This window comes from Zonotrichia albicollis, chromosome 1 (genome assembly GCF_047830755.1).
Source record: "Zonotrichia albicollis isolate bZonAlb1 chromosome 1, bZonAlb1.hap1, whole genome shotgun sequence".
NCBI classification, from domain to species: Eukaryota; Metazoa; Chordata; class Aves; order Passeriformes; family Passerellidae; genus Zonotrichia; species Zonotrichia albicollis.
In genome coordinates, this window is record NC_133819.1 from 102,045,722 (window position 1) to 102,073,332 (window position 27,611).

The following is a 27,611-nucleotide window of genomic DNA, read 5'->3' on the forward strand; positions in this document are numbered from 1 at the left end:
CTTGTGAATGGTCAGACTGGGATGTTTCCTTAACAGTGATAACACCAAACGCCTGAGTTCACCTAGAGGACTTTGCACAGACTCATTCTACAGCAAACACATTGATATAGAATGCCTTACAGAATGGGGCAAAACCAGGAGACAGGTTTCCTTATTTCCTACCTGCAGGCTTTGTGAAACATTGCTGCAGGCTAAACCAGCCCTGGCAGCAGGGAGACCCGCCCTTCCCAGTGAGGCTGGCCAGCCTAGGCTGGGCTGGGCTGAGCCTGCCCTGCTGACTCACCCACACCCTTGAGTCAGCAAAGGGACCGGGACAAGCTGGAAAGATGGGCTGGGACCGATGGCATGAAAAACAAATGCTGGGTCCTGCACTTTGGCCACAATAACCCCATGCAGCACTACGGGCTGCAGTCCGAGTGCTGAGAAAGTAGCCCAGTGGAAAAGGACCTGGGAGTGCTGGTCGGCCCGAGCTGAACGTGAGCCCATGAAAGGCATGGGCTGTGCCCAGGTGGCCAAGGAGGTCAGTGGAACCGTGGCCTGTATCAGACACAGCGTGGCCAGCAGGAGCAGGGCAGGGATTGTTCCCCTGTATCCAGCACTGGTGAGGCCACACCTTAAATATTGGGTTCAGTTCTGGGCCCCTCGGTTCAGAAGGACACTGAGGGGCTGGAGCATGTCCAGAGCAGGGCAATGAAGCTGGGGAAGGGTCTGGAGCCCATGTCCTGTGAGGAGCAGCTGAAGGAGCTAGGGGTGTTTAGCCTGGGGAAGAGGCGGCTCGGGGGTGACCTTATTGCCCTCTACAAGTGCCTGAAAGGAGGTTTTGGCCAGGCTGGGGTCGGTCTCTTCTCCCAAGTAAGCAGGACGAGAGCACATAACTCCAAACTGCACCAGGGGAGATTCAGCTTGGACATGAGGGAGAAATTCCTCCAGAAGTGTGATTAAATATCGTAACGTGCTGCTCAGGGAGGCGGTGTTATCACTGTCCCTGCAGGTGTTCAGGGAGAGCTGGGACGTGGCACTTGGTGCCATGGTCTAGCTGACGTGGTGGTGCTGGGTCACAGGCTGCACTCAATGCTCCCGGAGATCTTTCCCGACCCGATGGATTCCGGCATCCTGAGAATTCCAGGGCGCGCGGGGCTCCGCTGGTGACGGTGGTGGGCGTGGTCAGAAGGCGGTGCGTGACCCCCCTGGGGGCGCGGCCTCACCAGGGGGCGGGGCCAGGTGTGCCCTTCGGCCGTAGGGGAAATGCACGCGGCGGCGCGGTGACGTCAGGCGGCGCGGGCCGGCGGTGACGGCGGGTCCGGGCGGCCATGGCGCACCGGTACCTGCTGCTGGCGCGGGGCGGCGGCGGCGGCCGCCGGGGGCTGCCCGGGGCCCCGCTGCAGCAGCTGCTCTGCGGGAGGGGCCTGCTCGGCGGGGCCAGGCCCTGCCTGGCGCAGGTGAGCGGCGAGCGGGCCGGGGGTCGAGGGAGGGCCGTGCTGGCGGTGGGGCGGCCCCGGGGCGGGGAAAGGCGCCCCGCTGCTCGGACCGAGCGCGTCTCTGCTGCCCGCGGCCTTCCCCGGCTCGTCCTCACCCCGGCCGGAGGAGGCAGCCCCGGCCTGCTCGGTGTTGGCCCTTCCGGGCGGCGGGGAACGAGGCCCGTGGGTGGGTGAGCGGGCGGGCGGGCTGGAGTGCCGCGCCTCCCGGCCTGGAAGGGGCAGCCGGCTCCGTGCGGGAGAACCTCGGGCTCCTGCGGCAGCAGCAGCAGAGTCCTCCTGCAGAGGGAGGCGACACCCCAGAGCTGCTGCTGTGCTGCATCCCGCCGCTATTCCTAGAAACTTAGGATTTTCTCTTCCCAACTCCTCTGACATGCACAGGGACACCTCCCACTACACCAGGTCGCCTGGTCTTGAGCACTATATCTGCAGCTTCTCTGAGCAACATGTTCCAGTGTCTCACCACCCTCACAGTAAATAATTTCTTCCTAATATCTAACTTAATTTCTCCTCTTTGAATTTGTATCCATTCCTTCCTGTCTTATCACTGCAGTTCCTGATAAAGGGTCCCTCTCTGGCTTCTCTGTTAGACCCACTTCAGATACTGTATGGTAACTGTGAGCTCTCCATGCAGCTTTCCTCCAGGCTGAGCAGCCCCAGCTTTCTCAGCTTCTCCTCATAGAGGAGGGTTCCCATGTTGCCAGTGGTTTTCCAGGTGCTGTGTCCCACCTGATTCCAAAGTTCTTCCATTGCTTTCTCAGGGTGATGAGTTGTGTTAGGTGGGTTTGAGGCTGGGTGAGAGACTGAAATGTTAAAGATTACTGACTTAGCACCTTGTTTTGGGTGTCAGTGTTCTGGATAAGAGGAGCCTGGTTGTTTGCATCCTGGGATTGCACAGTGCAGTGATGCCATGAACCTGCACCTGCAGCAGTTGTGGTACTAACTGCTAAAGCATGATGTCTGTGTGTTCATCCTTAGTAAAATGGCCTTTGCTGTCAGCTGTTACAAGATGTGCATTACCCTTGTTGACAGCTCTAACATAGTGTGGGAATGACAGGCCTGTGGGAAAGGAAGATGCTTGAGTCCTCTCCCTTTCATGGGCATCTTGCTTTTCTTTGTTTTCCTGTAGCACAGAGTGCTGAGCAGCCACACCTTTATAGCTGTGAAGGTTATCTCTAGGGTAGTGATGACTGTGAGAGGAATACACACAGAAGGTGTGTTGTAGTTTTGTTCTCAGCATGAATATATATCTGGCTTGTTTTTCATAGTGAATTTGGTTTTTGATCAGAGCTGAACATCATTTCAACAATAAATAAAGCATTGTCAGCAGTGCTGCTGATCTCTCAGGAAGCTAATTCTTGTTACTTTCAACAAAATTTAAAGAATTCCTCTCTGGAATCAATCTTAGGAAGGGGTCTTCGTATTCATTCTAGCATCTGGCTTTGAGTGTAGGCAGAAAAATGATGATCTTTGTTCCATAAAAGCCATTGCTTTTTTTAGAATTAATCTTAATATGAGAAAAAGTGAGTAGCTTGGAGTCATAAAACTTTAGAAAGGCTTGGGTTGGAAGGGACCTTAAGGATCCTCTAGTTACAGCCCCCCTTGCTATGGGCAGGGACACCTCCCACCAGACCAGGTTGTTCTGGGCACCATCCAGTCTGACCCTGAATACTTCCAGGCATCCACAACTTCTCTGAGCAACCTGTTCCAGTTGCTCACCACCCTCTGGGAGTAAAGACAGTCTTCCTAATTTCTAATCCAAATCTCTACTCTTTTAGTTTAAAATCATTTCCCCTTGTCCTATCACTATTTGCCCATGTAGAAAGTAACTTGCATTAAGGTCGATTTCTTTACCACCTTTTTGTTGTGTGTTGTCCCCTCTTCCCATTATGTTCTTATGTAATATTTTGATGGCTGTTAGATAATTAAGACTTCTGGTTTAATTTTGCTTTTATTTGGAACTTGATAATGGGTAAAGCTGTAACTTCTAGCTTTCTACAATGAACAGATTCTCTATCCTATTTGTATAGCTAAGCAAATGGATTTTCTGTTCCTGCTTTGTGTAGCCTCAATTTTGTAAACTTTTTAAGGAGTTCTGCTTGTGCTCTTGGGTTTATGTAGCACTCTGAACTAGTAACATTTTATGGATTATTTTAACTCTAAAACTGACCTTTGTTTGTTTTGCATATCTGAAACTTACATTTTAAAAAGTCTTGATTTTTAGGATGGTGTCACAAGATCTGCCCGAAAGAAAAAAAATCAGATTTTTGGTTTGGTTTGGCTTTTTTGGGGGTTTTGGTTTGGTTTGTTTGTTTTTTTTTTTTGTTTTTTTTGGTTTTTTTTTTGCCTCTGACTGGGAGATACTTGGCAAGAGTTTCCTGGTATACAGCCTGAAACAGCATCCAGTCAAAATGTGCTCCGTTTGCTTTCTCTGTGTTTAGGCAGTGGGTGTGCTTATATCAGCTAAGCTTGCTGTGGCATTCCCATTGCCAGACAGACCTGTATCAGGATGATCAGCTTTTGTGCTGGTGTTTTAGAGAGTTCTTGAATATCTCCTGTGAAGGAGACTCTACAGCCTCTCTGGGCTGCCTGCTCCAGTGCTTAGTCACCCACACAGTAAAGACATTCTTCCTCCCATTCAGGTGGAGCTTCCTGTGCATCAGTTTCTGCCCATTGCCTCTTGTCCTGTGCTCAGCACCACTGAGAAGAGCCTGGATCAACCTTCCTGGCACCCTCCCTTCAGATACTTAAAGACAATAATGAGGTCCCCTCTCAGCCATCTCTTCTCAAGGCACTCAGGTGACACTGAAGGTGCCATGAAGTCACTTGTTCCTTTTTCTCACAAAGCAGCTTCAAAGCACTCAGCTCTCTGCATATTAACTTGACAGCATGTGTTCTTGGAATTTAGGATCTGTAGAGACAATCCAGCAAGAAGCAATCCCATTATTCAGGTCTGCCCCAAAGCTCTTGTCTGCTTACCCTTCTCTCTCCTTCTCTTAAACTATAACTTAATTCTGTAGTAAACCTGTGCTAGTCTGGGCCAGGCAATTAGATTTGGCTTACTTAAACTTTTCTTTTAAACACGAGCGTTGTTTCTTCTTAGGTGGAGTAAAGCTTTCAGAATATTTCAGTCTCTTGGCAAATAAAAAGTAATCTGAGTTTGCAGAAGAACTAAGTCTCTAATTTTGTGTTTTGTAGGGGACCACTGACAGGAGAAAACCCCACTGTTTCTTTGAGTTTCATTAGTTGCTGCAACATTCGCTCCCTGTCTGTATGTGGAATATACATGATCTGTGGCAAGCTCTTTTTATTTTATTGCCCACATGGCTGCATCCCACTTGTCCTAAAACTTCTTCTAGGAGCTCAGATGGAATTGCTCATGTTGGACGTCATAATGTATTGGATTTAGTAGCTGTTCTCTACATTAGCTTCTCTCCAGACTATCTGCACTGCACGTGCTTCTGAGAATCAGTGAAATCCCCTCTTGGATTTTCAGTATCAGATTTTATTCAGAGACATGCAGAGACACAAAACTAGTCATGACCAAGCAGCCCAAGAATTCTTAGCTCAGTCCACAGCAAAAGCAAGGAATGAGAACATTTTGGTGTTCTTCTTTGTTCCAGCAGGTGGAACTATAGGGATGCTTGAAATAAGCCTAATGTATTTCATCATTAAATAAGGGGTGGAAGGGGAAGCTCCAGACAGAAGATTTCAGCAGAGTTACAGCATTCAGTTAATGAATGACAGCATGCCTAGGATAGTTCTATGTGTGCAACCAAGTAATCAAAAGTTTCTTTAATATGCAGAAATGGAATTTGTTTACAGCCACTGTACTTTGACTATAGCACTGAGCTTTCCTTCACCAAAATAGTCCTAGGGGTATTAGTCCCAGCTGGATGTTTGCTGTCTTGCAAGGATCCTTGGAGTCATGTTTTCAGGACCTGTTGGTTTTTGCATTTTACTATTTCTGTGGCTCTTAAGGTAAATAGCTTCCAATCAAAAAGAACAGGAGACTGAGTGCCTTTATGTGGCGGAAGGAAGTGGAGGCAGAAGGAAAGTCAGTCTGTGGGGAAATCTTGGCATGGATAATATTTTGTTTCTCAGAAGCATTGGAAAAGCTTATGAAGGGCATTTTATCTAACATATGGCCTTCTTGAAGAAATCAGGTATGATTTCTCTTGAATAAAATTGCAGTTTATACTTTTTTGAAGTATCCAGCTGTAGTAGCAAAATTTTATTAAGAACTCGTGAGTTTAAAGATTTAATTTTCCTTCATTGCACTTAAATGATGAATAACAGTAAACAGCCTTAGGACAAGGAGCAAGGACAGGAACAAGCCATGTTAAAGCTTAAGTTTGTTGTGGTTTTATAACTGGATTTTTACTCACATAGGCCTTTGGATCTTCTTTTTGCACTGAGATTCCTTGTCTGTTTTAGTTCCTTAGCTGTATGTAAGCATTGTCTGCCACATCCCTTTCTTTTGGATTCAAGTGGATCTCTCATATTCAGAAGCTACAACTTCTTAACTATTTGTAAAATGGTTGCAGACAAACCATGATTGAGTACTGTGTGGATCGTGCTTGTACAGTCACAGTTAATGTTGCACTTTAATGTCATTTGGCTGGTATGATTAAACATGTCCCATAGAAGTCAATGTGTATTTAATGTTCATAGCTTGTAGTGTTTTCTGCTTGATTTTTCTCTTTTAATGAACAATGTTTTGTTTGTGTGTAAGATGAAACTTGGTTCTTAACAACAAGAATAAAAATCTCCTTGCTGTAGAAATTACTCATTTGATGAACTGTTCTTTTTCCATTGTTGTTTTACTTTCTGGCACACAGCAGTTACTACAATATCTGTTGTAAAGTTCCAGTTGTAAAGTATTGTCTGACTAGCTGCAAGGCTTTACTAGAGAACTTGAAGATTTTTGTGGTGTGTTCTTGTTGCTTTATATTTCTTTTTCATCTTTCAGCTCTGTGACCAAGTTACCCCTGGAGTTCCTGCTGATAGAAGCACTTTTTTGGCAAGTGTAATCGCTGCTTGCAGAAGGCTTTTCTCTCAACCTCCCAAAGGTGACTCTAACTTTGATTTGTGAAACAAAACAGACTGCTTGCATACCTTGCTGAGGACTGCACTTATGTGCTATTTAGCTTTATTGTCTGTGGGGAAGTCAGTTCTTGTACTAACCAGCCTATAATCTTGAGATGAAACATTTGATTTGTGGGATTTTTAGGAGCTATTAAAGAATAATGTACTTTGCTCAACACTGTGCAGTGGAGCTTTCTGTTGACCTAAATTTCTCTATGTCTGGTTAAAACATAGCTTTACTTCAGGTTATTAAATAGATGTGATATTCTCTTGTCAACACAGCAGATATATTTATGGAGACCAGGTAGAGCTTTTCGACAAAAAAACAAGAGCAAAGCTGGTTTTGCCGTCTGTATGTTCCTAGCTTTTTTGCTGGTGTATACAGTCAGCATGTGATGAAAGAATTGTAAAATAAAAACCAACTGTGAGCTCCTTTTCTCTTTCTCCACAGGATTTGAAAAGTATTTTCCCAATGGGAAGAAGTCTAATGGAACTAAAGGTACACCTGGAGAAACAAAAGGTACAAAAAGCTGCTTGACTTCAGTTCTTTGTGTAATGTGCATTCATTAAATTAGATTTTGGCAGAACAATTGTGAGTTTGGGTTTTAGTTTTTTCTTTATTTTTCAGGGAAGACCAGATTAGTTTAGAAGTGCAAATTGGTATGTTTTTATTATACATGATATGAAAGCAAAATAATGTTCATCTTCTGGAATAGATATTTATTTTTGTGCTTCTGTTGGAGTGCTGTCCCTCAGTTATCAGTTAACAGACTTCTTTCTGGTCATAACTGTCTCTCTGTCATTTAATGGACTATATATCTTTTTTTTCATGGAAAAAGCTGGTTTTTACATCATCTAATTATTGTAGTATTGCAGACTAGTATATTTTCCAGAACATCTCATTAATATAACTAATAAAAGGTAATGTGAGATTAGCATAAGATGTAAATTTTTGTTTTTTAGAAACAAAGCAAGCTACTACTTCCAGACAACCCAGTGGAACTAGCAGTGGAGGAGGTGGGAGTGGTGGAAAAAAAGGAGGCAAGAAAGAAGAAACTAACTGGTGGACCAGATTACAGAAGGTTTTGACTTTAAAATATCTTTCTTTATGTCACTATCTTGTCTTCATGAAATAACCTTGCATGATTTTGCTTTTTAAAGCCATATTCTGATTGCCCAAATCTTGCTCAAGCTTCCTCTGCCAGGCCTTCCATGGCAACTGGCCCTGGATGGCTCCTCACTCAGTGCCTTTCATGAATAACTATTTTGTGCATAACTCCAGAGGCATCTACCTCTGTTCAGGAATGTTAATGAAGTTTAAGCTCTGTGAATGTGGTTGCTAGTAGTCAGTATTCTTAGAGGGGGGCCTCAGACCCTTAAAGGCCTCGTGTTTTGTTTCAGTGGCAATTTGGAGAATTTTCTGACCACGCAATGGTCATTAAATGTAGTTTGCTCTTACATGTTCTGACCTTGATGGGATACTTATGTGAGTTTCCCTTTGAAATTTATTGCCATTTATTGCCAGGTGTAACACAAAGGTGATGGCACCTGACAGTACAGGAATATTATAAAATATTCCTGTATGTATATAAAGAATGTTTTTGGTGCATGGTTTTCATTCTTATTTTTGGTTTTGGTTTTTTTCTTCTGTTAGTTTTTTCCTTTATTTTTTGTTGGTCTTGCATGCACTCCTGGAGACCAAGGAGAATTGTTTTAGAATGGAGGCAGAAAGGTCATGTGATTTTTTTTTTCCCTTTCTAAAAACAGTAGTTCATGGATCAAAACTCTTCAATTACTGTTTGTAAAACACTTAAAGAATTTCTATTGCTGTAATTCCTCAGTTCTATGTGAAATTTCTCAAGTGTGTTCATACAACAAAGCAGACTTTTGTTTAACATTCTCTGTGGCAACCTTGAGGGCAGGGAATAGAGGCTACAAAGAAATATCAGAACCTGTTTCCTATGTGCCTAGTGTATTACAGACTCTTAATTTTTTTTTTTTTTTTTGCTTTCTCTATTTCCTAGGGTGACATTCCATGGGATGTCAGGGAGTTTCGGATGTATGTGGTGGGAAGTTCTTTTTTCTGGACAATGGTTGTGTACTACTTCTTCTTCAGGGTCCCTGGGAGAGAAATCACCTGGAAAGACTTTGTCAACAACTACCTTTCTAAAGGATTGGTGAGTGGGGAGGGGAATCAGTGTGAAACATCAGAGTGCTGAAGATGCTCATTGCTGCCTCCCCAGCTGGGCTTGTGTTTGTGTGTCAGCAGAGTGAGAACTGGCTCTGTGTGGGTTTCAAGGGAGAAAGGAATTAGCTTTCATTTAAATCGGTTCCTAGATCTGATATTTTGGATGGATGTGGGAAGATTTATGTCATTTCAAGAGAGGAGAGGGAATAGCAGCTCAGGACAAAGCTTTGGTTGGATAACTCCTGTGGGTGCTGGGGCAGTGTAGCCACACTCTCTCTGGGTATAGCTTTGCAGTACAGATAAGCTGACATAATGGCTTAAAGAGACATGCCAGCTGCCTTTGGAAGAAGTTTGCTCCTAACCTTATCACTTGCATGAGCCCATTCCTCTGAAAAGAACAGGTTTTTCTTATCTGAAATCAGTTCCTTGGGGAATCTGAGAAGCAGCAGTGAGAACCTAAGGGATGGGTGGGGAATGGAAGAATCCTTTCAGGGACAGTACATTGGCATCCCTTCATCCCTGACTGTGTTGTAAAGTAGCCTCCTCTCTTTGTTTTCTCCTCTCATTTTTTCTTACCTGGAGCCACTTCTGGAGCAATCAATTCTATCATCAATATCCCTGTAAAACTTGGCAGCTTTCCATGCTTGGAGTAATAGGTTGGTGATGCCCTGAAGTTCAGGAGATGGTCTTGCACAGGCTTTTTCCATTTCAAGAGCCATGAGTTCTTTGCTCTGCTCCCTCCCTGCTTGTAGCTTCATCTTGCTAGGAAGGCATTGGTTTGCTTTGTCCTCTAGGTTTCAGACCTAGAACACAAAGTTAACCTTCCATTACCTTACTTTTGTAAGCTGCTGAACAGGGTGTTTCTTACCTTTCTTTTCTAACTGGTCTGTGCAGAGTTGCTCTGTATGCTTCTGCCTGGACTATCTTACAATCAGTCCTGTTCTAAATTGGTGGCTTTGCACATCTTGTGAAAAAACTCATACTGATTAAATTTCTGAAGCAGTAAGACACTTAAATCTGTAAAAATATTCATTTAGCTGTTACAGTGAACAAAGCCTGAAGCCTCCTTGCAGAAAAGCATTGTGAAAGGAGGCTGTTGCACAAAACCAAGTTTCTTGTGACTTTATAAGATGTAGTGTGGATATTCAGACAGACTAAATGTGTAGCTATTAAATGCTGTTGGCTGCCTTAGTGGTGGAGAGAAGACAGCAATACTGGAGTCATGTGCTTTTCAAAACAAAGGTATTCAGATAGTGTTGTGTGAAATCAGGTTAGTTCTAGAGTGACTTCTTAGCTCATGTTTTCCTTCAATTCTACCAGAAATGGCCATATGTAGTGAGTTCAGGGAACAACCTTAGTAACCTGTGTGCGATTCAGGCCCATCTTCTAAAGCTAGATTGCTAGTTTTAAATGCTTTAAAATGTTAAAACTACTTATTTTATGGAAAAGGGAAGAAAACATGGAACAAATTTTACTTGACTTCTAAAAAGGCCCTGTCAAATCCAAGAATCTAACCATTGGAGGAGACCTGTAAAAAAATCTTAATGGTATATATCTGCTAAAGCTGCAGCACAGTTCCCAGGTTTATATAGTATCTGTTACCCCAGCTAAATACTTTATGTAATTGATGTTACTGTATTTAATATTGTAGCACAGGAAGCCCTTTCTGGTAGAGAAAACAGTTGTAAGAACAAAGTTCAGATTTTCCTCGTTTTGCTCGGTTTGGTTTGTTTTGGAAGCTGCTCTAAGAGTTTGGAGTCATATAACTTACTGGTTTTGGTGTTTGACCACTGAGACAATTAACTACTGTTTAACTATTTTACTGTAACTGATTTTTGCTGATGCATGCATTGAGTTTTTCCTTGAGAAAAGGATATAATGTCAGTCGTTCAATTTAAATTCCTATGTGCCAGTATTCCTTTTATCCTGATTACATACATGATTCCTAATGGCAAACTGTAAACTGTGGAGCTGTCCTGATGTACCTGATTAATTGTACATTCTAAGTGGAAAACAGAAAGATTCACATTTGTTATCTGAAGCTGTGATGGAAGCACAGTGACTGTACACTCTTCACTCAGGTTTTGTTCTTTTCTCCTCCTCCAGGTGGACAGACTTGAAGTGGTGAACAAGCGCTTTGTTAGAGTCATCTTTGTTCCTGGAAAGTCTCCTCATGAATGGGTAAATACTTTTAATACGTGTACATGGGATATTAGAAGCAGCAAAACAGTCTTTTTATGTAAAGTTAGAGGCAGAAACTTGGTCTGGATCATTAATAATTTCTTGATCAAAACATTTTTTCTTGTTACATTATCCTACATTGTGTGCTTTTCACTTTACTGTATCAGTTGTTTTGCCACGGATATCTTTAAACTGTGACAAGTAGTTCCTTTCCAGCACTGTGCTCTTTAATACAGATTCTTAAACGAGAAGAGTAACAAATTGCTGAAGGTTCTGTGTTTTTAACTGCTGCTTTCCATCTGCTCAAGAAAATCCCAGACTTAAGTCCACATACCTAGGAATCTTTTCTGTTCCAGACTGCTTTTAGCCAGTTACTGGAAAAAACAAAGAGAAGCATTGGTTTCCAAAGTATTTATTTCATGGAGTTGCTCTTCTAGTAGCACAGTGAGGAATAGACTGATGCAGGTGAAAGTTTTCCAAAGAATGATACCCAGTGGCAGAGACCTATTAAAAATATATATAAAATTTTCATAGAAGAAAAATTCAAAGAACCATTAGAAAAGCTTTATCAGGTTACCTCTTCTTAGGTGGTGGAGCTTTTCTTAAGTGTCTTGGTGAAACAAGGTCTGCAAGTCCCTCCTGGGTAAAGTGAAATCTGCAGCAATTACATAATCAGTGCGTTTCATTATGGCTTATTTATACACCTACTCTTTAGCCCATATACAACCAGTTGCCTTTGTTTCCCAATCACTTAACTGCTCTGGTGTTTCTTTTTCAATGTTAGGGTGAGGAGGGACAAGTCAGGCAGGTCATGGTGCAAAAGGGAAGATTTTCTTGACCAGATCTCAACACATTTTGAAAGTAATGGCTGGATTTTTCTTTCTGGTCTGTGATAAATTTGTGTTGTTTTGTTTGTTTTGTTTGTTTGTTTGTTTTGTGAAGACAGCTGACTTGAAAGCTAGTATAAACTGCAGAAGCTTTTCTTAAGAAAAGCAAAAACGTTTCTTAATCAGAAGGGCTGAGACCTTCAAATGAAACAGTAAATTATACGACTGCTGTGTTTCCAGGTTCAGTGCTCTGTATTACTCTGACTATATAGGTCCCTTATAAAGATCTGTTTTTTACTCCCTTCTATTTTTTTCTGGAGAAAATACTGGCAGTATTTCCGTCTGTTTAAAGTGCCCTAAAACCATTGGGATTTATCATCTCTGCATGATAAAGTGATAGATATAAGTGTATTCAGGTTGAGAGGCTTCAGATTTGTTGTGAGCCTCTTATACCAGTTACACACTTGACAAGGCAAACTTGGTCCAAATCTAACGCATGCACAAGGAATTACCAGACTAGAAGAAGCTGGCTTGTAGTGAAGGTGAAATAAGATGGGGCACTTGGTCATCTCTGCTTTTTCCTTGCAGTACGTCTGGTTTAATATCGGTAGCGTGGACACTTTTGAACGGAATCTGGAGACTGTGCAGCAAGATCTGGGAATTGAAGTGGAGAACAGATTGCCTGTAGTCTACTCAACAGAGAGTGATGGGTAAGAAGTTGCTTTAAAAAAGTCTCTGGTAAAAAAAAAAGGTTGTATCTACAGTAGAGTAGGTTTGTAATATGCATACCTTATGCTTCACTAGGTGGCAGTATTATCAGAATAACAATCTGCTTGGGTTTGTTTCTGAGTGTTATGTGTAAGAGAAGCTGTTCAGTACTTTGTCTATGAAGAAATCCATATCCTCTCACTCTAAATATAGCTTCTCATTATATAAATGTTTTACTGTAACTCCTTTCTTAATTTAAGCCCTTCCTCCCCGTGACTTTTACTAGAGCAAGAGTTAGCCGGGAACAGCAGCAGAGCTCCAGAGATGATGCTCATGTAGATTTTTGAACAGGAAGATTATATCATAGAACCATAGTATATTGGCTGAGCTATTCTGGGCATCAATTTTTGGCCAAAAATAAGCATAATCAAAATCTGGGGCCTTGGAAAAAAAGCAAGAAATAGGTGATTAAGTAGATCACATTAATCTGCCTGTTAACAGAAACTGGAAGATGGATCATACTCTTAATTGTTAAGAAAAATAGTACTGATTTTAGATTTACAGCATTGTTGCTTCCCATTAGGGAATAAGGGCTCTGATACTAGATTTGTGTTCTTTGTATTAGCCTTATGTGGCTGGATTTTATTGACCTTATTTAGAAGACAGTAAAAGTGCTTCTCTGATGTATTTTTCCAAATGGCTTAGAAGACAAACATAATCTTGTAACTCAAGGAGTAGTTTCTTTTTGATTCTAAGTGAGCAGTTTAGAAATTACTCCTGCTGATGTCTGTCAAATAGGTTTTTTATCATCAGGAAGTTGTACTTTGTGTATACTAGCTCATGTGACTAATGAAAGTGGCTCATTTACTGCCTCTCTTGTTTTTACATACTTGTGGGTATTTGTTTTGATTTGGGGGGATGGAGGGGAATGTCTTGATTTTACTGCAGTGTGTGTTACCAAGCTGCTGCTGCCTGTTGGTCTTGGTGGCAACAAGAAAAATGGTGGCCTTACTCTGGGCAATCCTGCAACTTCAGACAGAGGTTTTTATTTCCCTGTTCTACACACTGCCTGCCTCATTTCTCTGTTTCTTTATAATGGAGCAGGATCTTAAGGATGGTCCATAAATAAACCTTTTGAGCCCTTATTTAAACCAACCTGGGGAAAAGTGATGGTCAGGGCAATGCAGCACTTGTGCAAGAAGGCTGCATGTTGGCCTGAGGCTTCTCACCACAGACTAGGAAAAGTAGATCAGTTCCTATGCCTTTTTCAGCCTTGTACAGACCTTTACTTCCTGAATCTCTCTTCCGTACCACAGCTCTGATTCTTTCCTCAGTGTCTGTTCTCCATATAGATATTGATATATATTGCTCTGCCCCAGGAATGCCACAGAAAGCAGGAGAGAGCAGCTATATATAATCAAAGTACTGCTGTTCCCTGTTGGATCAGAATCTGCTGAATACCACAGTAGAGAAAAAAAATCCTTGTTTTCTTCTTTATCCCAGGAATGTGGGTTATCTGTAAAGCCTGGAAATCCTGTGCTTTGTGATTGTCCTTCTTTTCTGCATTTTGTTTTTGTTGAGTGTGGGTAGAACGTCTTGTGAGCTCTTTGTTGAACTGTTCCTTTTCACAGAAAAATCTGTACAGTGCTCAGATACTATGATAAAGAGGACTGTGTTAGGGTTTTGGGCTTTTACAGAGCTGTGCTAGAAAGCTGGAGGACAATGAACAATGAATAATAATTAAAAACAACTAAAACCACAAAAGAGAAACAGAAAACCCCACCCCAAGAAACCACTCCCTCCCCTCTGCAAATCTGTATCCTTGAAAATGAAAATGGAAATATTGAAAGGAGAAAAAAAATGTAAAAAGCTGAAAGACCTAAGGGAAGAAGGGCATGTATTTTGGAGAGAAATTTCTGCTTGAAGTTACAGGACACACTGTCTATATGCTACCTAATGCAACTTATTTTGAGAATATAACCATTTACATAACTAGTCCTGTAAATTTGCCTTTGAAAAACAAGCTACTTCTGTTTATTAGGTAATGCAGTTTTTCCTCTGGAAAACTCAACAATGTTACTTGATGTGCTTGGTTTAAAAACAAGCAACTATAACAATTTGTTCTCAATTTTATTTTGATGGTTTCCCAGTGTGAACAACCTGCAGAAGTACAAACATTGCAAGTTAATAGACTGTTAGTCCTGAATTTGCTTATAATGGAACCAACATCTTATATGTGTTATTTGCAGTAATGGATTATTGTGATAGGTTTCTCTTTTTTTGTTTGTTTTTCTCCACAGATCATTTCTCCTCAGTTTGCTGCCTACAATTCTGATTATTGGTTCATTGCTGTACACATTAAGAAGAGGACCTGCAGGCTTGGGTCGGGCGGGGCGTGGAATGGGTGGACTTTTCAGTGTTGGTGAAACTACTGCCAAAGTCCTTAAGGATGAAATAGATGTTAAATTCAAAGATGTAGCTGGCTGTGAGGAGGCCAAATTAGAGATAATGGAGTTTGTTAACTTCCTGAAAAATCCCAAACAGTATGAGGATCTGGGAGCAAAAATTCCAAAGGTAAGGGATCGATGACTTAGACTTTATTCTTCTACTAGTCCTCAGTATTCTAAACTGTACTAGGACTGTTTACATATGCAATGCTTTCCAGCTTCTGTCTTCCAATCAGAAAAAAAAAATAAACAAGCATTGAGTGCCAGCTGTGTAACTGTGTGTAACTACAGTGTAACTGTGGTGCCAGCAGACTTGCTTTGTGGAATACATTGTCTGTTCACGTGGGCCAGAAGTGATACACACCATAGGTATAACAGCAGTCTTGCAAGTGGTTATTACAGAATTGCCTTTTGGCTGTGCTGGCAGGGGAGCCCACCTGATGACATACCTTTCTTTTTCTTACTTAATATGTCAGTCAAACAAAACACTGTTCCTGAAACTCTAAGACAGCATGGAGTGTTGGATCTAATTTGTTTTCCTTTTGCTCCTTTAAAGGAGGGGTTAATCTTCAATTATTTCCTTACATGATTTTTGACTGTGGTGCAAGAAAAGCCAGAGGGCTCAATATCATTGACTTGTTATTTCATAGGCTTAATATTGTTTTCTTCATGAAGAAAATATACCCGTTTGTCTTGCAGGGGGCAATTCTGACAGGTCCTCCAGGTACTGGGAAAACACTTCTGGCTAAAGCTACAGCTGGAGAAGCCAATGTGCCATTTATCACTGTCAATGGCTCAGAGTTCTTAGAGATGTTTGTTGGTGTGGGTCCAGCACGAGTAAGTCCTTGGCCTTGCTCTGTTCTTTCAGTATTGGCTGTTGAAAGGATGTTGTCAAGTGTGGGAGACAAATGGTTTGATTACAGCTGAAGTTGTTTCTTCTATGCAGATTTCTTACAAGTGATGCCAGATGCATGTCGAAACACAAAAATCACCAGTGAACCTTTAATAAAAGTTACTAAGGCAGTTCATTAGCTAGTTTCACTAGCCTGAAGCACTTCACTGTTAAGGATGTGTCTCTTTTCAGGTGCTTGAGAACACAGAACAGCACTCTTTAAGCTCTGATCTGAACTAAATTTACTACTTGAATCAGAAATCTGTAGCTCACTGAGCTACTGTTATGGGAATGCCTCCTCCTGCTCTAAATCCTGCTTCTTTGAAGAACTTTATTCTGTTTGTAGTTTGAAACTTTTAGTTGTAAAGAGTTGTCTAAGACACACAGATAAGCTTCTGATTGAAATATGAGTCCAATGACTGATTTCTGATGATCAGATGCTTTAAATAACCAGATATATGTCAGATATTTTTTTCTGCTTTTCTGCTTTCTGTCTTAAGAAAGGTCATTAAAAACATGTGAAGTAGTGTAAACAAGTTACTGATGGTATTTTATGGTAATTAAAATTTGGGAAAAAATTAGGTATCCTAAAATTATAGTGATACTCAGACTTCTGTTGTCAATAGATATCTGAAATGCCCCAAAGCAAAATGACTTAACTTTTCTGTACCAGTCTGTGATGGTCTTCACAGGGGTTCTTGGATGAGGGAAGAGACAAGGATTTGACTCTATGTTTCAGAAGGCTTGATTTATTATTTTATTATATATATTACATTAAAACTATACTAAAAGAATAGAAGAAAGGATTTCATCAGAAGGCTAGCTAAGAATAGAATAGGAAGGAATGATAACAAAGGTTTGTGGCTCATCTCTTTGAGCCAGCTGGGCTGTGACTGGCCATTCATAACAAACATCTAACATGGGCCAATCAAAGATTTACCTGTTGCATTCCACACTAGCAGATAATAATTGTTTACATTTTGTTCTTACAAACAAAAGACATTACATTTTGTTCTTGAGGCTTCTCAGCTTCTCAGGAGGAAAAATCCTGGGGAAAGAATTTTTCATAAAAGATGTCTGTGACACTGGTCTATGAAAATACTGTTACTATCCAGTGAAATCTCTTGATATAACTTTGGCTGGGAATTGGAAGTTTCAACACAGTTGATAATTTCTGGTGCCTATAGAAAACAATATGAGAGAGTTTTACTTTCAGTTCCTATTAATTTATTAAATAAGACAGTTGTTAGTGATGCTAAATTGATCATTTGTAAATTGAGTGTGCTAGAACTAAAACTACTTGTGTGATTCTGGATTTCTGCTTATTCCATTGAAAAGAGAATTCACTTCAAGCATGTGACGTGTTTATTTTGTTCCTTCATTGTACTTTTTTCAAAAAATTTGGCTGACTTTCTGTTGTACAGCCTACTGTCCAAAATTTGCATCTCTTTGTGTGTACCGTACATTTTTTTGTCATCAGAGAAGTGTTCTGCAATTGCATCACTAATGTATAAAGTAGTAAAGCTCTGAGCTGCGTCTAATTCTCATTCAGGTCAAAATTCTTCCATTAATTTTTCATTTCCTGTTTGCTCCAGTTGGATTCCTGGATTTGTTAACTCACTGAACTGGTTTTAATGAGACCCTTCTGATAGGTTTGCAAGCAGAGCAACATTGCAATGTTGCGTCTAAAATTCAAATCAGATTGTGCTGCATCCACCACAGTAGTTAGATAATACCTTGCTTAAAATATGAAAGTCTAAAAATCAATTTCAGCTATCTACTCACGTCCTGAGTGTTTTTTCCAGACATCTAGAAGTTAATTTAACTTCCAAATGAATATTTGGAGGGGAATTAAGTAACTTACCATTGACTTGAAGGCTGGCTGAAGGCTTTGGAATGAATGCTTGCTCAGAGGCATACCCAGTTATAGGGATACTGTTACTGATGTGCCTCTTCCCACCTCTCCCCACCCCCAACTCAAAAGAGTTACAAACCAGTCTGATACAGTCTCTGTTCTTTTGTTAAGGTTAGAGACTTGTTTGCTCTGGCTCGGAAGAATGCCCCGTGCATTCTCTTCATTGATGAAATAGATGCAGTAGGGAGGAAGAGAGGAAGGGGCAACTTTGGAGGACAAAGTGAGCAAGAGAACACACTCAATCAGCTTTTAGTAGAAATGGATGGTGAGTATTTAATGCCTAATACTATGCTATAATAACAAGGATATTGGATAGAATATGCTTGTTCAGACCTGCTAACCAAGATTTGGATTCTAGCTTAAATTCAAATTGTCCCTGTTTCCTTGTTTCCTAAAATAAAGCATGGTGAGTCAATTTGCTGCAGCCTGATATTTTACTGAAATTCATTCAGAGAAAAAGAACCCTAATTCTGTATGTCCTAACTCTTTGTCATAGTTGAATAGTCAAAAAAAATTCTTCACAATGAGACCAGTCTGTTGGTAAAAAAAAATACAGCTAGCCATGCTGGTTCTGTGCTTTCCTGAGCAGTTAATCTGTTATTGTATTTTGAAGATAAAGCAGGATTTGATATAGTAGTTCACAAAGCAGAGCCCAAGGCCATTTTCTTGCTTGTTATGAAAAACTGAACAATGCAGCAATAAATAGAAATATTTTCAGCTTTAAGATAATTGTTTGAACTGGCAGTTCTTACATGACCCTGTAAAGTGGGCAGTCTTTATTTCTGGTTTTGGAGGTTTTTTTCCACAGAAATTATATTTACACAGCTTTTCTCTATCACTTTTCTTTAACAGGATTTAATACAACCACAAATGTAGTCATTTTGGCAGGTACTAACAGGCCAGATATTTTAGACCCTGCCCTGATGAGACCAGGACGCTTTGACAGGCAGATTTACATTGGTAAGTTTTACCTGGGTGCCTGCAGTCACTGCAGCTATTTATACGTGTAATTTCCTTGCACACACTCAATTTGAATATATATGTGTGTGAAAAGTAAAACTATATGTCTTCTATTTTAAAGGACCCCCAGATATAAAAGGAAGAGCGTCCATTTTCAAAGTTCACCTTAGACCTCTGAAATTAGACACTGTCCTAAATAAAGACAACTTAGCAAGAAAGCTTGCATCACTAACACCTGGGTTTTCTGGTAAGTGACTCCTAATGCCACTATTATTCTCCAAGCTTGAGATATTTGATTTCCCTACTAATTCTGGTTTTCTTGCACCTAAACTTCTGGATGGCGTTTGATTTAATTGTATTTACTGGCACAGCCTGAAATTCTCTTTGCCTCTTAGAGCAAGTAGGAGATTTCTGAGGGTCTCAAGTTTTGTCAGCTTCAGTCAGGGTGGCAGGAAGAAGGAGTTTCTTCTGTCTTCAGTACAAGCAATTCAGAGGTTTCTGATTGTTATCACTCCTGTGTGTGTTTTTCCTTTGTTCATCCTTTCCTTTGCTTCATTCTTGAGCACTTCTGGAGAAGACGTGGGTTTTGTGAAGTTTGTATGCATGTTCTGTAGGAGAATTTATGTTTCTGGATGTAAAAACCAAACACCAGTGCAGAATTCAACTACTGGTTGATACAGATTTGAAATTAATTAGATTATAAGCCAGTAATGAGATTTCTCATATCTATGCCAAATTCAACACTTGTGTATTCTTCACTGGTTTTTGGTCTATATAAAACTGGTTTTCTGTGATTCGACTGGCAATGTTTCTGGTAGCTACAGTGATGATGTTTGTTGCCTCAATAGCACTACTGCAAATAATTTACTGATTTCAAGCCCTCCACTTTCTGTTAATGTGAAAGGATATCCTCTAAAGATAAGCCAACATCGGAGCTATACAGAAGTCATGTAGGAAATGCGTGCAGCTAAATATATACTAGTTTAAGTATAATCTGTTGCAGACAGAAATGGAAGGTGGGATGTATCAAACAATTACTTCACTGGTAATACATTTTACTTGCTGGCTGTCTACCTATGCAAAAAATCTTAAAGCCTATAACTATAGTAGATGCATTTAAATATATCTTAAGTAATTAAACTATTTCAGAACGCATTACCTTTAATTTTCAAGCTCAGTGAGAGTTTATAGCAAACCAGTTGTAGGTACGATTATGCTTATGCTAAACTCCGAGAAAAGTGTTGAAAAGGATCAGTAATTCTTGCCTTCTCTTTTAGGTGCTGATATTGCTAATGTTTGTAATGAAGCTGCTTTAATTGCTGCAAGGCATCTCTCAGATGCTATAAACCAAAAGCATTTTGAGCAAGCAATTGAAAGAGTTATTGGAGGTAGGTGAATAGCACCAATTTTTTCTCAAAAATTGTAATAGACAGCTTTTAGATGTGTAGGAAGCCATGCTTTTGAATATTCGTGCTGCTCTTCAAGGTTGTTTTCTTTCTCTCCTAAACACACTTGATGTTTGGAAAAGAAGTACCCTGTCTATGTTGCTGACTTCTGTAATAAAGGAAGGGGTACAAAGACAGATTTCATCAGGACACGTCTCTTTTATTTCTTCTTCAAAATAGCAAGAAGAAAAACTGGATTTAGGGATGCTTTTAACTGCTGCTAGCCTGAAACTGTCTAGAAAAGATTTTTAAAGTTCAGATGTTTTATTTAAATATTTGAATATTCTTAAGAACTTGCATTGAAATGGGAAAGTCTAAGGAAGGACAAGGTTACAGTGAAATCTGTAAGATGTGAATTTCTAAAACTTGAAAGTTTTGGGGCGGTGTTTAAATTTTTTCAATGGATCACATGTATGGCCTCAAAGTATTGTTCACCATCTTTGCAAATGAGGTAAAGGATTTCAGAGGAGAAAGTTGTATCTGAAACTATTAATCAAATTTATTTATTTTACAAAGGTTTGGAAAAGAAAACTCAAGTACTCCAGCCAGAGGAGAAAAAGACAGTAGCATATCACGAGGCAGGACATGCAGTTGCAGGGTGGTTTTTGGAACATGCTGACCCCCTGTTAAAGGTAAGAAGGCTAATTTGGACTTTTAACAGTAGCATGGACAACATCTTTTTCTTTGGGGTTCCTCTCCCCTCCACCAATGTTAAAAGATATTAAAATATAATAGAAAGCAGTGTAAGTGTGTCAATTTTAGAGTACATTTTTGTTCATTTCTTGTTACTTTCTTAACTGTTTTCTGAATTAGCTGTGACATAGTTCGTAGTATAAATGTCCTTTGAAAGTGAGAGACCTGTTCTCATGAGTCTGTCAGCCTTGATGGCTGCTTTTTCTCTGAGGCTTTCAGGACTGATTAGTGGTTTAAGTTACTCTTACCAGGTTACACAGGTATACTTCAGGAATATAGAAAGTTAAATTTTACTTTCAATTTGCTTTCTTTTGGCTTCACAGCGTGACAAGTTGAATGTAGAAGGAAAAGCACCCCAATCTCCCAAACTTGCTTTAACATCCATAGTTTTGCATAGCTGTGTTTTTCATCTCATCTCAGGCTTAAAAATATTGTATGATTTACTTCTGGAAGAAAGGTCATTAGTAAATGTGGAAATTCCTTAAACTGTTCAAAATGCTGTATCTGTTACAGAGTACATAATGCCCAATAACATTCAAGGAATTGTGGATTTTAATTAAAATGGTGTTTTTAAAATATGATACAGTTTTTAGAGAAGATATGACAGTGGTCTTACCTTTCTTTTCCAGATATTCTAGTAGTTGTTATCCCAGTTTAGAGCTAGCCAGGGCTTTTAAGGATAGAACATAATGGGGGCAAAACTGTAAATGGAAATAATGTCTGAATTAAACCTCAAGGGTGAGTATGGTGTGGGCTGTGGTATTAAAAATAAGTCAAACTGAAGAATACTTTATGGTTTTTAACACTGTTTAGTTGTAGCACTGTTACTTTTTTTTGTAGGTATCTATTATTCCACGTGGTAAAGGACTGGGTTATGCTCAGTATTTGCCCAAAGAACAGTATCTGTATACCAAAGAGCAGCTACTGGACAGAATGTGCATGACTCTGGGAGGACGTGTGTCTGAGCAAATCTTCTTTGGAAGAATTACAACTGGTGCCCAAGATGACTTGAAGAAGGTGACCCAGAGTGCATATGCTCAGGTATGGGCTTGACTGAGACTTATTTTTTTTCTTTACCGTTTCCTTTATCTCTGACCTAACTAATATTCTGCTATGGTGCAATTTCATCAGGTGCATCCCTCAGAAGCCTTGTTTCAGAAAACACTGTATGAATAAGCATCATGGTGTTGTTTAGAGATGCTGATGACCAATTATTTCATTTCAGTCTCACAACAGCAGTGTGTGCATTAGGCTTCAATTACTGCCCTACATCTGCCCACAGGAACATACACATTGATCCCATTGGGTCACATGTGGGAGTTGGTATACTTATTTTAAAATGGAATTTAGTTCTCAGATTTGATCATATCATCCTACATTTACAATTGCCCTGTGTGAAGATTCAATTTGGATTCACACTTGAAATCCAGACAACCTTGTTTGAAAGCACTATTTGATGTCAGTTAAGGCTATGGGAATTGAGACATGGGTTTGTGTGTGTATCATATTAACTAATATAGATGAGTAATTTAAAATCTTATCAATGCAATGACTCACCTAAGTGTAGCTATGGGCTACACACAGGTGTGTTACTACATTTCCTGCATCAGGACAAAGGATGTCATCTCATAAGACACTCACAAGGAGCAAGAGACATTTTGGAGTACACTTATATTCCCCTGCACACTTATCCCCAAACCCCACCTACTTCCTCTTCTCAAGCGTGCTTTTTGTTGCCTCAGTTCTGGAAGGCAATGTGTAATGGTATCTTGTTAATTCTATGATATCTTCAGTGACTCTTGCTCAATTCTAAATTTATAAAATAAGTCTACTTACAGACTTTCGTACGTGTCAGCCAAAATTAAGAAAGCAGGTTAAGATGCTTGGTTCTAATGGTGAGATCTCTTTGAATTCTGAATATTCATTGTCGTACCTGTGTGGATCTTGCTGGACTGAGAAGTGCTACTTTAGTAACCATCAAATTGATAGTAGTCATGGAGTGAATAAATAAATAGCAGTTTGAACTTGCTTCTGCCTCTGCTGGAGGAAAATGCAGCTTAAAACATCCCCATTTGGCAACCAGACAAGTCAGTATTCAGTACTGAGTGAAGCAAGATAAGAATTGTTTGACATTTGTAGAGGAGTGTCTTGGGATGAGGAACAGCATATGATTTTTGGACTTGATAGAAAAAACCTTCAAGACCCTCTACTTTAGTACTTAAGTCAGCTTATCTTTATGGGTGAGTAGATTATGCTAAACTTCAGAAGTATTTTGAATTGGCAAAACACTTCTATTTCTGGTAAAGAAGGGCTTTACTGCTTAAGGAAGGCTGAAGTAGTTTTTGTGTAATATCTTAGAATTTAAACAGCAAAGCACTATGCATACCACTAGCAACCACTTTAAAATGGTGTTATTTGTGTCCTTCACTTTAATCAGTAAAAAGAAATAAATGAAAGTCAATGCATGTGTGTTAACTTTAGTAGACTTGCATTTTCAGGGAAGGGTTGATGTTACAGGAAAAGATTAGGTTATAGCAAAATTCTTCCTCTCCCTTTTTGTTGGCCATATTTACTTCAACATACCCTAAATTCTTGCTATCTCTCCTTTATTTATTTAATTTTTTTCCTTTCAGATTGTTCAGTTTGGTATGAATGAAAAAGTGGGGCAGATTTCCTTTGATCTCCCTCGCCAAGGAGACATGGTCTTGGAGAAACCTTACAGCGAGGCAACTGCCAGGTTGATAGATGAAGAGGTGCGGTCACTAATTAACATTGCCTATGAAAGGACATTAAAGCTGCTGACTGAGAAGAAAGCAGAAGTGGAGAAGGTGAGCATTACAGTGTTTTTAGCCATTAAGTTCCAGCTGGTAAGCCGAAATCTGAATTGAACTGAATTAGATTTAAAATAGACTGTATATGAGGAAGTTTGCTCAAAACCCATTTGATGTAATCTTAAGAATGTGTCACAAGACTTAAGAGAAACCTTTTGTGTTGGAACACCTCTGAGCATCTCACAAGCATGATTTTACATCCCTCCCTGCTTATGTGGTCAATATTCATTTGGAAAGTTGGAGGGAAGAGACTGCCTGCTAACATAGGGTTTAGTAGATGTGATAGGCAAACTTAAAGATTAAATACCAGGCTCCCAATTTTTTTGGGCAGAAGAAGCTCTTGTAACCAGGGAAATTCATATGACTTCTTTTCTCTGAATTCCTTTTTAGTGTTAATAAAAATATCTTTGTCATCTTCCATTCTGTCCCTTGGCTGCTTATCATCTGCCTCACTGCAGCCAAGATTCAGCTTGTGCATATTCTCTTTCTTCATGCTGCAAAACCTGATACAGCAAAAGGATCATCTTCTAGGACAGGCATCCAGTAGGCTTAGTGACAAGGAGACAATTTTGTATGGGCTCCATAAATCCTGTTGTAACAGGTCAGCATCCCAAAAGAGATCACTGAATGTGGTTTGTGCTGAACAATGAGCTCACTGACCCAAGGCTGCAAACTCCCCTGGTGCAGTGTTCACACATTGGTATTTTATGGTGCTCTTGAGCTTGTAACACAGCAGCAGCCCAATTGAACCATCCCCACTGACTGGAAGGGAACACTTGTTTTCATGTACCACTTAATGTCTTGCATCCAGAGCCTTTTGGCAGAAGCAAAAAGCTGCTGTTCTGAAGCAACAATAAAAGCAACAGTCACCCACAGTGAGGGCACTTTGCTTAGTCTTAAAAGCAGGATTAAAAATAAAATTGTAGTTGTGCTCCCTAAAAGTGCTCAAGGGGGAGAAGAATCTTGTATCTGATGAACTCTGAACGACCTTTTTTTTCTATCAAAATTAATCAATGCCAAGCTAACTGCCTTAAGAAACCCTTCCAACTAGGACAGCCATCTCAGGTGTTTGATGTGTATGACACAACTTGTTGTGCTATTCCAGGTTGCCCTGCGGCTGCTGGAGAAGGAAGTGCTTGATAAGAGCGACATGCTAGAGTTGCTTGGCCCAAGACCATTTGCAGAAAAGTCTACTTATGAAGAATTTGTGGAAGGCACAGGAAGTTTGGATGAGGATACTTCACTACCAGAAGGCCTTAAAGACTGGAACAAAGAGCGTGAAAAAGAAAAAGAGGAGACAACAGATGAACAGGTCGCTAGGCAGATCAGAGGAGGGATGCCATTTTAACTGTGAAGTGTGTGCCCATGGTGACTTGCACTCTGGAAGAGAAACAAACTCACCTAGTTTGTACTTCAAAACAAAAAATATTTATTCAGCCAAACTGTATTAGTGATGGGTGAAAGAGTGATCTCGTGGGATGAGACAAGGATGTTCTGCTTCTGATGTACGTGTGTGAGATCATCAGTGCACTGGTAAAAGGTGATCATCTCTTGTTTGCCAGCTGGAGAAGCATACAAGGAATTGGAGCTGCAGTGGAAGGCCAGAACTGAGCCTCTCAAGCATTGGAACAGTTCAGATTCATGCACAGATTTTGTGGCACTGATTGTTTTTTTTTTTCAAACATCTGTAAGCTTACAAAAATCAAAGGGTTTTTTTGATTATTTATCTAAACTAGACCTGAATGTGACCTGTTTCCAAAAAGAAAAAGAATCATACAAAATGCATTGTCAAATGTGGTTGTACAAAGTACTAGCTTTGCAAAACTATCAGCTCTTTCATCTGACCCTTTCCCCTTCACCTCATTTTGATTTTAGAGTTTGTCTACAGAGAACTGCCATGTAAGTTGACCGTGAAAACTGAACACTTGCTTAAATATCTTCAAATGTACTCATGGTTCAGTGTCTTAAATTAAGTCTGAAACTTTTTGGCTCCTGCAGTTTTACCAGTCAGTTTTTTACAGAGTTCTGTAAACTATTGAACATATGAATGTGATGTGTAAATACAGTTTGAGTCAATAAAAACAGTACTTTTCTGAACAAAGCTGTCCCTTTTTTTTTTTTTTTTTCTTGCTGGTTTCTGGGTATAGAATTCAGAACAATGCAAAACTCTGTTAATATAGGGTAAAAGGATTGTGTTCACAAATACAAGCAGCAACCAAAGCCAAAGGTAATAAAGCAGATTGTTAGAGTTTCATACTCATTTGCTTAACAAAAAGCTATGGGGGAAAAGCTAAGTTAGCAGTGGTCTTCTGCTAACAATTCATTAGTTGGAGAATTTAGCTGTTCAAAAATTAATGGCCTTTCTCCTCATCCCAGCAGAAGACAGGGAAGCATGGGTGGATTGGTGGTTAAGGAGGGGAAGGAAAATGAACCAGTCGTCTCTGCTGGACCAAAAATCCTTTAAGGGTAATGAGTCAGAGGGCAGGTTAAAAGGATAACTAGTGACTGATTCCATCTGTATGTTGCAACATACTGGAAACCAGTAGGATGACAAAGGAAAAAGTTTATCTGAAAGTTTAGACCCTTGGTTCTAAATTTATTTGAGTTAAATTGTTTATGGAAATTATTCTTTTGGATTTTATTTTACTTCATGACAGAACTTTTTCCACCTGTGATGTTACTTGGCTTTACAGTGAACAGGAATGAGGAAAACAGAGCAAATATGGCTATTCTGGGCATATTTACTGGGCATTTTTAGTTGTTAAACACTTCTATTTATCTCTATTGCATTTATTAAAGAATGGATGATAAACTGGAAAGCAGCCTGAAAAAACTAAATTTCCTTAATTTTTGGAGTCAAAGTTTAGAATGGTTTATTGCAATAGTGAAATTCTTCATTAATACTCAAATGCTGCACACATGATAAAGCAGTGCTTGATTTCTGTGCTTATGCTCCAGTGTTGTAGCTTATTATATATTCTGCATTAATGCCTTGTTTGTTCTTTTCTCATCCTCCAGTTTAGCTGAACACTTCTTGTCTGCGATATTCAGTTTGTAGCCCGTGCTGAGGAGTAGCTGTGCTTATACATTAAAGGTCAGAGTTCTGGATTTCTTCATTCCTTGCTAAATAAAACCAACAGAAAACTCAGCAATCAACCACCCAACCTCCAAACCCTTAACCTGACTGTTCACAATGGCACTACCAGACTCTGAAAAAAATCATCTGCAGGAGATGGTTTCTCTTACTCCCTGTTGGTGTCTATTAATAAATTCCGCTCCTGTTCAGTTGCAGCATGTAATTAATAGATGTATGAAAATGGCCTTACCTCTCCTTTACCTTTGCCTCTGTTTTAGAACATTAACTTGCTTGCTTAGCCTTACATTAGCAGGTCTTAATCTTTTGCACCAAAAATGGCAGAATTTGACAGCGTTGGGATTTTAGAATCAAAGATTTGGAAAAACAACCAAAAAAAGCTGTTTACCCAAACTGCTTCTTTGAAGAGGATTGCTAGCCTCCTTCAACTCCCAAATTTAGGATGTCAGAAGCTTGAACATGAATCAAGAAAATCAAGTTTAGTCTGTGCTGTGGCTGCCAATAATGCCAGGTGAATTTTTGCAAGCACAGTGAGCAGTGCTACTTCAGCTACCAGGGGCTTGTGCAGCACCAAGGGAGGAGTTGAGTTCCCTGCTCCTCCCAAGGCTGGGAGAAGGAGCAAGTCTAGACCCTCTTTCCCAACTTGACTGTTCCCAAGGGCTGACCACATTTTCCTGAGGGATACAAGTGCAAGAGAAGGAATGGAGAGCATAACCTGAGCAGTAATCGTGGGATGCAGAGAAAGCAAGAGCTGGACATGGTAAAGGCAGCACGTGCAAGGACTCTCCTGACTATGAGCTGAGGGCCTGCTCCATTCCTTGCTGGCTTTGTCCAGATGGCTTTGCAAAGTTGCTGCCCTATGGCGTT

The 27,611-nt window shown here is 40.2% G+C and overlaps 1 protein-coding gene across 1 annotated transcript; it reads left to right on the plus strand.

Moving 5' to 3' along the window:
* The first annotated feature begins 1,212 nt into the window (after window positions 1–1,212).
* AFG3L2 (AFG3 like matrix AAA peptidase subunit 2) lies at window positions 1,213–25,745 on the plus strand. The gene is made up of 17 exons (XM_005486715.2): window positions 1,213–1,439; window positions 6,448–6,547; window positions 7,015–7,083; window positions 7,527–7,645; window positions 8,588–8,740; window positions 10,858–10,932; window positions 12,348–12,469; window positions 14,768–15,041; window positions 15,614–15,751; window positions 17,833–17,986; window positions 18,574–18,681; window positions 18,803–18,928; window positions 19,959–20,069; window positions 20,643–20,758; window positions 21,660–21,860; window positions 23,453–23,647; window positions 24,756–25,745. Exons 1-17 carry the CDS (start codon window positions 1,311–1,313, stop codon window positions 24,996–24,998), a joined length of 2,433 nt encoding a protein of 810 aa, XP_005486772.1. The 5' UTR covers window positions 1,213–1,310; the 3' UTR covers window positions 24,999–25,745.
* The last annotated feature ends 1,866 nt before the right edge of the window (window positions 25,746–27,611 follow it).

Excerpts from the sequence above, each read along its gene's own strand:
- AFG3L2 (XM_005486715.2), top strand. The coding sequence starts at position 1,311 with ATGGCGCACCGGTACCTGCTGCTGGCGCGGGGCGGCGGCGGCGGCCGC. Across the intron at positions 7,084-7,526 it reads TACACCTGGAGAAACAAAAG|AAACAAAGCAAGCTACTACT; the intron begins GTACAAAAAGCT and ends TTTGTTTTTTAG. Across the intron at positions 18,929-19,958 it reads ACTAACACCTGGGTTTTCTG|GTGCTGATATTGCTAATGTT; the intron begins GTAAGTGACTCC and ends CTTCTCTTTTAG.